Raw genomic sequence first — 13,913 nt, 5'->3', positions numbered from 1 at the left:
GCCATTTTTCACTGAAATTGCAAGATCTATTAAAAGATTGTGGGGAGGGGGAGTCTCCACCTTCTGATTTCTAATGGAGCCGTGTCTGAAACCCAACTGTCTGAAATCCGCTTAGATTTAAATTGAGGCAGACGGCGTACGTGGTTCTGCAAAAATGCTGGGGGGGTCCCCTCTGCTTTGTGGGGGGGGGGATGTCCAGTGTGATGGTGCAGAGGAAAGCAGGTTTGACAAATGGAAAGATGCAGTAATTCAGAGCAAATTGACACAGACACCTCCTGTTTATGCATACAGAAACACAAAAATGATTATCAGATTGCCGTTCAATTAAATCAGTGGTTCCCAAACTTTTTTTCCAACCATCCCCCACAATGCACATTCCATACACTCTTTTGAGCTGCCATTTCCCATCTATGAGCTGTTGCAAAAAAAAAAAAAAAAGTATTTACATTAAAAATGATTCAAAAACCAACAAAGTAAGCATATTAATTTTGTACTGATTCATCCAGAGGACTTTTTCTCATCAATTAACAGAAACATCAATGAAGTGAAATGATTCATCAGCTGTTTGCTGAGGTCTTGTCTCCACACCCACACACACCCACACCCACCCACCCACACACACACACACAGAGGTTCTTGACTGCACTGCAATCTTGGCGAGTAAACATGGATGCAAAATCTAGACCAGTGGTTTTCAAAGTGTGTGGTGCTGCCCCCCTGTGGGGATTACCTGGGGCCACTAGGAGGCAAGAGGGTGACAGGGGGAATTGGGGGTGGGTCCCTCCAAGTATTGAATATGTACTGTGTTTATGATTAACCAGGCTGGAGCCTTGAGCAAAGCACTTTCTTCACTTCATGTTTAAAGCTTTACTGCTCTTAACCGCTTTCAAAGTGATTTCCTTTGGTCATGTGTGTATTTGTGATACTGAGTTGCCACAAGATAGCTGACTATTGGTAACAGATATTGATTTTCCTATTGATTGCAGAACATCTGTGATAGGTGAAGGTTTGTGCATGTTTGGTAAGGAGTTATATATAAATATTTTATGATATATATTTTCCTTCCCCCTTAAGTTTTCATTAGTAAGAATGTGCAAAAATATTTTTGCATGCAACATCTGGTATCACTGAATCAAGTTCATCGATTTTGTTGAATTAATTAAACTAATAGTTTCAACCGGATTTTGGGGGGGGGTGATTGTTCCTGTTTTGCATTTTCTTGTGTGTTTGTCTTCCTTATTGGCTTGTGCAAACTGCTATTCTGAATAATGATCTTTAAAGGGCACGGAGCTCAGGGAGGGGTGTATGGAACCAAGGGAGCAGTGGCCTGGAAAGGTTTGGGAACCACTGGACTAGACATTCAGCTCCCTAGGCTACAGTGAGGACATTGTAGATAACTTGCTGTCCCCTGAAATTCATTTGCACATACCCCACACAAAAATAAGAGGACAATCTAGCTAAAGTTAGTCATAATACAGGCAGTAATCCTATATATGCACTTATCTGGGAGCATGTCCCATCGAATTTAATGGGGCCTGTTTCTCAGTGGATATATACAGTGGTACCTCGGGTTAAGTACCGTATTTTTCGCTCTATAAGATGCACCAGACCACAAGACGCACCTAGTTTTTGGAGGAGGAAAAGAAGAAAAAAAATATTCTGAATCTCAGAAGCCAGAACAGCAAGAAGGATCTCTGCGCAGTGAAAACAGCAATCCCTCTTGCTGTTCTGGCTTCTGGGATAGCTGTGCAGCCTGCATTCGCTCCATAAGACGCACACACATTTCCCCTTACTTTTTAGGAGGGAAAAAGTGAGTCTTATAGAGCAAAAAATACAGTACTTAATTCGTTCCGGAGGTCTGTACTTAACCTGAAACTGTTCTTAACCTGAAGCACCACTTTAGCTAATGGGGCCTCCTGCTGCCACTGGAGCACGTTTTCTGTTTTCATCCTGAAGCAAAGTTCTTAACCCAAGGTACTATTTCTGGGTTAGCGGAGTCTGTAACCTGAAGTGTATGTAGCCTGAAGCATATGTAACCCGGGGTACCGCTGTATGAGGATTAGTTTGTAACACTGCATTAATTTTAATTAAATTTTAACCCATCTGACAGGATTTGCCCCAGCCACTCTGGGCGGCTTCCAGCATATACAGAAACATAATAAAACATTTAAACATTCAATACATGTATCAGATTGTAGATCCCAGTTTATACCGTGGGTCTACCTTCTGAGTAACCATGCATGGAATTGCATCGCAAATCCTTCTTCAAGCAACAGAATAGAGTTTTGCCATAGGAAGCATTATCCTATTGATTTCTGTCAGCTGCCTCCAACCATGTCCTACTTAGAGGAGACCTACTGAAGCCATAGTTAGTCTCATGCGTACTTGCTTCAACAGGTTTACCCTGAATATGACTAATGCAACCCCGGGGTTCATTGTGACAAATGTGTAGGATTATGACCAATATATTCCAGATATTCACCCTCATTGTGTTGCCATCTAATGAAATGAATTGGAAGCTTATGGGAAATCTGAGAGTGTTGGTTTATTCCCATTTTTCATTTTCCTCAGCCTTCAGTTCAGTTTTTCACATTGCCCACATCAGTTTATGATTAAAAAAAAATCCTCATGAGAATTCGTCAACATTTTTGCTTGGCTTTCTCCTGATGCCCACAATTTTGTATGCACTTTTGCCCAATGTTCACAATTTTGCAAACTAATTTCCCACCACAAAATGCATCTTGCATTTTTAAAAAACTAATACTGTATATGCATTTTTACACACACTTTACAATTTGTGGGGGGTACACCTTATTTGGTTGGAAATTTGGAGAAGTGTGGATTTTGCAAGGTAGCTTTCTGGCGTACCATTTCAGAAAGGGTTAATTGGTAGGTTTACGTTAAAAGTCCTATCCAAATTTGTACTCTGCCACTAATGTCCTTAATACAGTGACCCTCTCTTGATTAGTGTTCCAGAACCATGTTGTTGCCATTAGTGGAACTTCCCTTCTGAATAAATGTCCTTAAAATTAGAACACTGATCCGACAATTGCTTTGAGTGGAGATTAATTATTTTATTTTAATATATATATAATGCTACATCTATAACACACAGAGAGACATACACACATTAAAAGGTTTTCTACAGAATGCATTTTTAGTCTTTCAGCGACTGATTCCTAGAATCAACGACTTTCCCTTTCTCCTCCATCCTTCAGTCTAACAACAGAAGGACAAAAGCTGAATTTCATTAGACTCAAGAGGATTCAGAGTCAATTGTGGTAGACCCACAACGTGTGCCACTCTTTAAAGCACTCTTACAAAAAAAAAGAAAAAGGGGCTTTAATAAGAAGAAGACATTGCCTAATTACCCCACAATCTAATTACCATGAAAACAGTCCAGAAATTTCTCCTCGGTCACATCATACATTTTATTATACCAAAATTGACTCTCTCACTCCGCAGGTTCCATTAGGACCTCTTTCCAGACTTCTGATGCACTTGCTCTTAATCATCACAAATAAATCTGGGGACGCTTCTGAACCGGAGCCAAGGACTTTGATGGAGGCAAAATGCTTAACTGAAAGCAACAGAACTTGATAATAGTGCTTTACGCCGGGTGAGCTGTATTCATGTGTTTCATTTATTTAAAAAAAATAAATTAATCAAATATTATTTTCCAACCAATGCTGCATTTGTTAGAAGAATACAGATCCTTCTGAGAATAAACGCAATTGTAAATTTCTCCCAAAACAAAAGGTGCTCCAAGCCACCAATTTTCATTCTACTTCACTTTGAAACTTAGACCGGTGCTGCGGTAGGTTCTGGCAAACTGATTGCAGATACGCATTACTGTCGTAGATTCAGGACAAGTGATTTTAAAAGCGAAGATGAAAAAAAGACAACCTTATAATGTACGTCAGCTGGTGCTCATGGCAGTAGGTAGGCATGCAATTTATGGGACATATGCAATCAATGTATTTTGGTGCTCCTGAATGTCCTCTTGCATTATAGGAATCCCAGGACCCTCGTTCCCAAATGAAAAGACAGTTGCTGGCCTTGGAAGTCATCATAGAAGGGAGGAAGCCTCTGAACCGTTCCATTAGGACAGAAAAAACAATGGTCCTCAACCACACAGTTTTAAAATGCAATGGGCAACAGGAGGCACTGGCTGCGTTAAATTTCCAAAGACACAACTAACTTCTTCTGATCAGAACTCAGATCTGCATCTGTTAAGCTCCCCAGGCTAACACCTTTCTTAGAAACCAGTTCTGAGTTAACTGACACACTTTTCACAAATTACCTTGGGTGGGGCGGTCGGGAAGGTGGGGAGCTGATTCAGGGCACAGTAGAGGTAAGAAATTAAGGAAGACACTAATTCACCCACTTTGGTTATTTTAGTTTGGATTTTGCAACAAACTTATTTTTATTTTAAAAAAAAACAAAACCCACAACCCAATTATTATCCAACACAGGAATTCTTCCTATTAGCTGGTTGAAAAAAAACCCCTGACCAAACCAAGCAAGAATGCTTGTATAATCAACAGTAAGACAATTCTACTTAGTAATGGAAGATAAGTTCCCATATATCAAATGCTGTCCTGGCCTTTTTTGCTAGTCCACCTTTGCCAGAGCCCTTATCATTATTTTGCTGCATTCTTCGAAATGTGAAAGGCTTATTTCTGCTGGGAAGTACAGCTTCCTAAATTCAGTGCTAACGTACTCCCACGTAATTGACACAGAACTGTGCCATCATTAAAAGAACAGTGCCTTTTCTTCTGTATGAGAAAGGAATCCATATGTGTTTTTCTCCCATTACTAACAGAAGGGAGAGGAGTGTTGAGCTAGTCTTTTCTCCCCTGAAGCAAAACAGGACACAGTGCAAGTATATAATACTACATGAACTCTGCTCTGGCTCTAGAGTAAAATAATTTATTTATTTATTTATTTATTTATTTCACTAAAAATAATATGAAGCAATTAAACAATGAAATTATCAATAAGGAAAATTAACGTTAATCATTTAAGACTTTCGAAAAAGATTATAACTTTTTTGAAAGTCTTAAGTTGTTAATGTTAACTATAGACTGAAAGCGAATTAATACATCAGCTTTCTAAACATCTAGGTAGGCTTGTCTAAACAAAAAATGTTTTTAGCAGGCACCAAAAGGACTATGCTGAAGCCACCTGCCAAGTATCAAGAGGCAGGGAGTTCCAAAGTAAAGGTGCTGCTACACTAAAATATGAAGTTCTTACAAGGCCAGTTCCACTGATCAAAGCAGTTAAGTGGGCACATAAGGGATAAGCTCCCATGCATGCAGGAAAGAACAATGGTGGCCACCACGACCCCGCACCAACAATATATGATTTCTCTAACCATATCCCTGATCCAGCTCACGGTTGCATGTGCCTGCCATTAAGACAATGGCCTGGCTAAACGCCTTCTCACACAATGCTTTAATGTACATCTGAACATCAAAACTGCCCCCCACCCCAGAAAATGGTTTGCAATTGGAGGTTAATGGGGAGAATAGCCTATATGTTTGGATATAATGTTGTCGTTATCTCTGTCTGCCTGTTCCCTGTATGGAAACAGTCACTTGATGTTACCATCAGCTGATGGAGAGGCCCTAGTGTAACACTTTGCTCAGGTCTTCTCAATTTGCTAGCAAGTTCAAGGTGTCCCTATAAAGCCCTCAGCAACATGGGACCAGTTTACCTGACAAGTGCCCACTCAACTGCTTCAGTCAGTGGAACTGGCACTGTTACAGGTGCCACACAATACCAATTCCGCATATGAATGAAATTGATATTTTGGTGTGGCAGCACACACACTTTGGAACTCCCTGCCTGTTGACATCAAGAAGGTGCCTTCACTGTTCTGTTCTTGGTGCCTACTAAAAAAACATTTTTGTTTTGGGCAAAGCCTACCCACCTAAGCAGATTGTTGGCAATTATGTTCATCAGGTTTTTATTTTAATTATTTGCAAATGTTTTAAATAGTTGTTTTTAACAGTTCTTACCGATAATTTGTGTGGGTTTAAAAAAAAATATTGCTTGAGGGCTGGTTGGTTGGTTGGTTGGTTGGTTGGCTTGAATGCTTGCTTGCTTACAATCAAGCAGTATATACATTTTGTGAAATGAAATGGAATTATTCTCATGCAGAGCATCCATTGCAAAAAAAAGGGGGAGCCTGGTAAAAGGAGTTATTGATGCCTAACGGCTCAAGGGGTGGCCCAACCAATTAGTGCCCATTTATTTACTGTATTATGATAAATAAATATGAAATAAATATTTGAAGCAGTCTTTCTGGATTTCTGTTCCTAATTCTGAGGTCCCCCAGGCACTGCAAATTTCACTTAGCATTTGTTCTTTTCCTTTATATTTAAGTCTATACGCTACAATTTCACCAATCCTCACCAATGACACCATTTAGCAGATCAACATTATTATTCTGGTTTCACAGACTGGGAAGAGGGAAACCAAACTGAGTTGCAATAGGGTGCCCACCTTGTGTAGGAAAAGCTGGGATTTGGGTCTAGATCACTAAATGTGTCATCAAGGGAAAATGCGCCATGCTCTCATGATCATTATGAGTTGCCATGCTTGGAAGGTTGTTTCTGCTTTCATCCCAATGCTATTTGAACTGAAGCTAGGTTAGAAATTAAAAATTTCCAAAAGATGAGATGGAGGGAGGTCAAGTTGGCTTCCTTCTTTGCCTATGGAAAAGGAGTTCCCATCAAGAGAGCATCTGTTGTTCACAACTGGGAGACCTGCTGTCATTTGCAAGTCAATCTCTGTTGCACAGGAGCAACAGAGATGGGCATTTGACTGAAGGACAGACTATAAAACCCACCAAAAATAAATACAATCAATCAAAGCATCTATGCAACACCCTTCAACCTATTTTAGGATTTTAGGGCTGTGTGTAACCATAATAAATTATAATAAATGAGTAATAGGAAGGTGATCCTTGCAGTGATAGTTGGACATGCGGATCACACCTCTGCCAATGGGGGCCACTAGCTCAGTCTCAGGTGTCTCCTTTGTGAAATGGTTAGAAGAGTGACCAACATAGGAAGCTGCCTTATTCTGGGTGGAGCCTTCATTCCATCTAGCTCAGAACTGTCAACACTGACTGGCAGCAGCTCTCCAGGGCTTCGGCCAGAGAGTCTTTCCCAGCCGAATCTGGAGATGCTGGGAATTGAATCTCAAACCTCTTGTATGCTAAACAGATGCTCTACTTCTGCGTTCTGACCCGTTCCTTAAAAATAAAGATTCCAGTCCTCACAGTTCTGAATTAAAGGCTGGTTTAATGAGAACACAAGAAATTATACCAAGTTAGACCAAGAGTCCATGCAGCTCAGAACTGTCAACATTGGCCGGCAGCAGCTCTCAAAATTTTTAACCAAGGGGTCTTTCACAGCCCCACCAGGAGATGCCATTGAGAATTGAGCTTGGGACCTTCTGCATGCAAAGCACATTCACTAACACAAAGCTGCAGCCTTCTCATTACTTCACAGGGTGGTCATTTAAATGGATGGGGACACCCACAAGAGTCATTTTGACCCCATAATAGCAGTTGTGACAGTTCCTATTCATTCAAATAGGTATACTTAAGCTAGATTATGCACAACAAATTTATACTTCTGTCAGAGCTTTCAGGGGGTCCTTGAGAGCACAATGAATCCCAGGGAAAACCTCTTGAGATCTGAAGCACATGGCTGGGTGCTTAAGTCTTATGTATCCCAAATCTAATGGGATGTTCTCCTGTTCAAACCCCATTGAAATGAAAGGGGGTTGTTCCATGGTCTTTTCATTTTTATGGGGCTCTCCAGGGCCTTGCAGAGCCAGGCAGAGGCCCAGGCCAGGTAGATAATGTGCCCCCCCCTTTTTTTTTTACCCTGGGGATAACTGAAGTCTTATAAATTTCTTTTCTGCGAATTCGTGAATTACACAGGAAAAATCAAGCAACTTGCCTGATCGTGGTTTATGTTTATCATTGCTAAACCATTTAGGCGTTCTTGAGCCATTGTTGATTGAAAGAAAGACTTAATTCGTTTTAATATATTGAAACTTCTCTCACTGTAGCTAGTAATGATAAGAAAATGCGTAATGCAATTAGAAGATTTGGAAAAACATTTTCCAAATTCAAGTTTAGTATTTGATCAGCAATTTCTTTTGGTGACTGACGCTGGGGAAGCTTTTCTCTTGCGCTGCCAGCCATGGCCCCAGGGAATCCGCCCACTACCGCCGCCACCTTTGCGCCTCCGCGCTCGCTCCAGTGCATCCCCTGCAATTGTGAATATGCTGACCGAGGCCCCCTTTGGAATCAGAGGCCCGGGTCAAGTGGCCCATATGGTGCCACCCTCCCTCTGTCTGGGCCTGGGGCTTTCCACAGAAATTTTTTTGGGCTGTGCAGATTGATTCCAAGGGACGCCTGTTGCGTTTTCCCCCATATATGACATTGAAAATGGAAAACAAAGAGAGAACTTTTAGCCTCCTGGGTGTTGCACATGCATGAGTATCGCTAAGACCAATGCAGGAAGAAGCAGAACCAGATTGCCGTAAAAATGGCCAGTCTAACCAGTGCGTCCTTGCAACATATGCAGTTTATGGTGTAGTGGGGGAGCACACAAGTGCGTGCAAGCATGCTAAGGTGTCCCTGAAATTACCCTGGTAGCAGACAAATGCTTTGTGCTCATGTCCTGCTTGCAAATTTCTTATTCTGTGAACCACCCTAAGACCCCTGGGTATAGCGCAGTATATAAATTCAATTAGTAATAGTAACAACAACAACAACAATGGAAGCATCTGGTTGGCCACTGTGAGAACAAGATGTTACACTGGATGGGCCCACTTTAGCCTGATCCAACAGGACTCTGCTTGCATGCTTACGTTTTACAGGCTGTAGAGGGCAATCAATGGATGGCTATGCTCTGTCTCCATGGTCGGAGGCAGTGATGCTTCTGAATTCCAGTCGCTGGGAACCGCAGGAGGGGAGAGTTGCTCTTGTTGTAGAATCCTGCTTGTGGGTTTCCCATTACTGGCATCTGTGAGAACAGGATGCTGGATCAGCTAGGCCTCCTTTGGCCTGATCCAGCAGGCTCACAATAATGATGATAATATCTTATTACTAGTCATAAACCACATCTAGCTCTTCCAACTAAGGCCCCTAAAATTCTTAACTTTATTACAAATGGCAACAATAATATTTTAGGCAGCTAAAATTAAGGACAGTTCAGACTCAACCTTCCTATGCCTGGGTATACTTGCAAAGGTGAGCATGTTCTCCAGGAGGAAGCTTCACTTTCTGGGAGGCCTTGGGAACCACCAGCATTAGAACAAAGTCCTTTAGGACTCAAGCTGTCGGGACTTGGACCCTCACCCGTGAACCATTAGCGGCACAGTGTTGCGTTCAGGAGCAAAGTTGTGCCTATGTAGTTGGTGATGATTTCAGCCCCAAGGCCCTTGAGAACTCATCAATAAATTATGGTCCAGGCAACTCAACTTCCCATTGGTATTCATGGCAAAACAAAGCAGTCTTTTTACCACCACCACTCCTGTACTAATCTATCCCATCTGCCTTGTGGGAAGCTTTCTGATGACATTTTATATATGCTTAAGTATTCTCACCCTTAACATTTTTGAAGGGAATGTCATCTGCCTTTTTTTGGCAGGAGCAGAGATGCATTTGGTTTCTAATACTGTTGAAATGTGTTGAATTTACATCATTTGTTTCTGCATTGTGTTGTATTTGCTCTGTGTTGTATTTGTGTACATCTGTTTATTCTTGCCTTGGGATTCTTTTTGGCTGAAAAGCAGCATATAAATTTTATGTTTCTTGTAAGCCTCCGTTTGAAGAAAATGTATCCTGAAAGAAGGGAGAAGGAGAAGGAGAAGGAGAAGTAGAAAGAAGAAGGAATCTTCTTGGGTGTGTGGCTGTTGTCATGATGTCACATTTCACAATGCTTATAATAGTCTCCATGGTGTTTGCTCATGCACAAACATATTTCAGAGCATAGATGAACTGCAAAAACTCCTTTCCATGGCTTTAAGATGTCTGTTTGCCAGACAAAACCCCCACCTCTTTCCCCAGTTTCCAAGGTCCGGGGGGAGGAGGGGAATCTATTGCTAACCACTGGAACTGCTGGTCATTGAAATAGCAGGGATGTAAGATCAGGCCAATGTCCCATCTAGTCCAGCATCATGTTCTCACAGTGGCCAACCAGATGCCCTTGGAAACATCAACTCTCCCCTTCTGCAGTTTCCTGCAACTGGTATTCAGAAGCATTGCTGCCTCTGACCCTGGAGCTAACATAGAGAACCTAAGCACCTAAAAAGAGACCCCCAAAAGGGGCCATCTAGTCCAGCATCCTGTTCTCACAGTTCCCAACCAGATTAATGCAAAGGGACTACATGCTAGGCACTGTACAGGAAAGGATGCTGGTCCTATAAACCCAGACTCAGAGTGTGTGATTATGAAAAGATACAAGAAAGACAGAGAGAGAGAGAGAGAGAGAGAGAGAGAGAGGGGAGCACAATCCTGCAGAAAAAATTACAAAGTGCAAGGCCCAATGGAAGGAACAGGGCCCAATTGGATACCAATTTCAATAGCGCTTTTGCTTCCAATAAGGAAGATGTGGAAGGAACCTTTGCACACCTTACTATAGTGGATTTGGGATGGCTGTTACATACAAGTTCAACACAGCATCCACACAATGCTGTTCTTATCAAAACACCACCTGTTATCATTTCACCATTTAATCTGGATTTGCCGTTTTTGTGGAAAACACAACAAATTATAAACAATAAAACTATGGGAAATTTAGATGAAATAAGAAAGTGGGGGGAAATATAAAGGATGGTATTTTGTTGAGGATGACTTCGTGTGATCACTGTGAAATGCTTTACAATGGGCATGATCAGGCCCCAAATCTGCCATAAACAGCACCATTTGGACCATGTCTACTCATAAGACAAGTCCTCTTGAATTCAGTGGGGCTGACTCCCAGGTAGGTGGACTTTATGAGGAGCTGAGAGCAAGGCTGCCAGGGTGTGAAAGCTTGTGGATTCCCCCAGGCCTGGCTGGCACTGCATTTCCTATACCCATTTCACAGATGTTGGATGAGTCCGGACAGCCTATCGTCACAGATTCTTTAGGACACCCCCCTCAAAAAGAAAGTCTGAGGACATCTCCTCTTCTTTCCTCTTCCCCCCTTCATCTAAAAAGCGCTCACCTTCCCGAAGGGCGCCTCCTCCTTCGCTCCCGCTGCTGCCCCCAGAGGGGTCCGGCCCGCCCTTGCCGCTCTCCCTCGCCTCTGCGCCGGATTCCTTGGCTGCCCCATTCATGCCGGCGGCAACTTCCTCCAAATCCAGGAGGTGGCTGACGCTGAAGTTTTTCCGAGCCTGGGGGTTGTCCGGAGGGTCCAAAATCCGCACCGGGTTCGGGGCAAATTGCTTATCCATGCCGAAGGCTGCCACAGCGTCCATCGCGGAGGTGGGGGGCTCCAGGGCGCCTGCTGACCCCCCACCCACCCTGGCTCACCAGCACCCACAAACCCAAAAGCGATCCGGCTCTCTCTTGCCTTTCCTTCCCTTACCCCCCTCCCCCAAAAAAAGTTCTGATGACCACCGCTACACCCCCGATTTGCTCTTCCTGGCTGTGGTTTCCCAGGGAAAAGAGATGGGAAGATCTCGGTCTGCCTCGTGTCGACGTCTAAGAGAGGGGAAACAGGGCTAGGGAGCGCGCCCCCAATTTCCCCTTGCTCAGCCTAGCCCACGAAACTCTCTCTGGCTTCTTCTCGAGCCGCTCAGAGACCAAAGTTGTTGGTTTCTTTTTCTTTCTTTCTTTCGCACGACTCCCCTGGCTCTGAAATTGACAAGAGGTTGGCCCTCCTTTGCTGAAACTGACGAAGCCTTCCTCCCCTCCCTTCTCCTGAAACCGACTCAAGAGGAGCTGCCCCCTCCCTCTTCTGAAATCGACAAAAAGTTTGCTTTTTAACAGACGGACAGACAGACAACCACACACACCCCCTCCTGCTCCTTATTTTTCTGTTTTTCGGTTAGTCGTCACCCCTGCCTTTTTTTCTACAAGTTCGTTTGCGGGGGGAGCGTGTTTGGAAAAAGGACAGCTTTAAAGGGGAAAATAATTTGCCTACCTGAAGTCCCCACCTCCACCCCAAATAGAATCATAAAGTTGGAAGGAACCCTGAGGATCATGTAATCCAATGCCCTGCAGTGCAGGAATAGGCAGCTGTCCCTTATAGGGACTGGCATTTTCAACACCATGTTCTAACCAACCAAGCTATCCAGGCTGCTAGATTCTTAACTCCTAATTGAGGGGAGAGTGGTGGGTCAATGGTAAAGGTAAAGGGACCCCTGACCATTAGGTCCAGTTGTGGACGACTCTGGGGTTTGCCCACTCATCTCGCTTTACTGGCCGAGGGAGTCGGCGTACGGCTTCCGGCTCATGTGGTCAGCATGACGAAGCCGCTTCTGGCGAACCAGAGCAGCGCACGGAAACGCCATTTACCTTCCTGCCAGAGCGGTACCTATTTATCTACTTGCACTTTGACATGCTTCCAAACTGCTAGGTTGGCAGGAGCAGGGACCAAGTGACGGGAGCTCACCCCGTCACAGGGATTCAAACCGCCGACCTTCTGATCGGCAAGTCCTAGGCTCAGTGGTTTAACCCACAGCACCACCCATGTCTCTTGGGTCAATGGTAGAGCACCTGATTTGATTGCAGAAGTTTCTGTGTTCAATCCTCAATGGCAACGTCAGGTAGGACTGGGATACATTCCATACCTGAAACCCTGGAGAACTCTTGCCAGTCGCTGAAGACAATACTGAGCATGGTGGACCAATGGTCTGTGTCAGCAGAAAGCAGCTTCTTGGGTTCCTATGACTAGGTTCAGTTATCAGTGACATGGGGGGGGGAGCTTTATTTATTTATTGCCCCTCCCATCTAAACTGTCACCATTCACCCCTATGGAGAGAAATTAATTGGTGCTTTTGTGGAGAAGGTCTTCCATCCAGGTGCTGGGCAGCCTGGCTTATCACTTTCAGGGATCATGGCAGGGTTTTCTGTCCGAAGCATGTTTTTCTGCTGAACAAAGAAACCCACTGTATTCTCCCTGCTTCTGTAGGTTCGCATCCCCTCTTATCCTGCTAGGAAGCTTCCCCTTAGAGAACAGGAGGCTGGGCAAGATGGGCCATTGGCCTGATCCAGCAGGCTCTTCTTCTGTTCTTCTGAACAGAAGTGAGGTTGCCCATTCCTGGTCAGAACTTCTCTTGCTTGCTACCAAGAGTTCCATGTAACAGATCTGCAGAACAGATGAAAGGAAAGAAGCGGTTAAGTCACAAACATAAACATTATAGTGGATCCTTGGAAGCTCCTCTAAGAAGAAGTGTTTTCCATCAGGGCTTGATTGGCTGGTCCAAGCCTTGGATTTCACTTTGTCCCATGACTTTGTTGCTGTTTTTTAAACCCAGTGGGGTTTTTTAAGGAAGCAAGTAACCAAACCCACAGCACAGGATTGCAGTGACGAGAGGGATTTGTTCAGCCTCTGACTTCCAGACTTACTGGCTGGGATTCTTTCCAACTACAGAACCAACATATTATATTTTCATTGGCAGTTTCTGGAACACATGAATTGGATCCAAAATGTTAAATGAAAGGCTCCTGTCCATAACAAAAATGACAACGGATTTGCCACGTGATGTCAATTTTCCTACAATGCTATATTTTTAAAAAATATTGGAGTTGCACCCTCTTCTCCTTTCTCCTTGGTTACCCTTTGAAAGAACTTGAAGAACCCAGAACTATTAAAAAAACAAAGATCTGCTTTGATCATGTTCGCTTATTTCAGTGACAGGCTTCGCAAATATTCTGTTTTGACAGGAATCTA

At 43.4% G+C, this 13,913-nt stretch overlaps 1 protein-coding gene across 3 annotated transcripts in view; it reads right to left on the bottom strand.

The window, feature by feature from the left end:
* The window catches only part of PRRX2 (paired related homeobox 2), a 75,115-nt gene extending 63,187 nt beyond the window's left edge, over positions 1-11,928 (bottom strand). For all 3 annotated transcript variants that reach the window (XM_081178901.1, XM_081178902.1, XM_081178903.1), the window contains exon 1: positions 11,241-11,928. In XM_081178901.1, the coding sequence (XP_081035027.1) occupies positions 11,241-11,493 (253 nt within the window). In that variant the 5' untranslated portion in view covers positions 11,494-11,928. The remainder of the gene's footprint in view (positions 1-11,240) is intronic.
* Positions 11,929-13,913: the final 1,985 nt, after the last annotated feature.

The sequence above is a fragment of the Podarcis bocagei genome, assembly GCF_964188305.1.
Source record: "Podarcis bocagei genome assembly, chromosome: Z".
Taxonomy (NCBI): Eukaryota; Metazoa; Chordata; class Lepidosauria; order Squamata; family Lacertidae; genus Podarcis; species Podarcis bocagei.
Note: the sequence above shows the minus strand (reverse complement) of the source record. Positions and strands in the feature narration are given on the sequence as shown.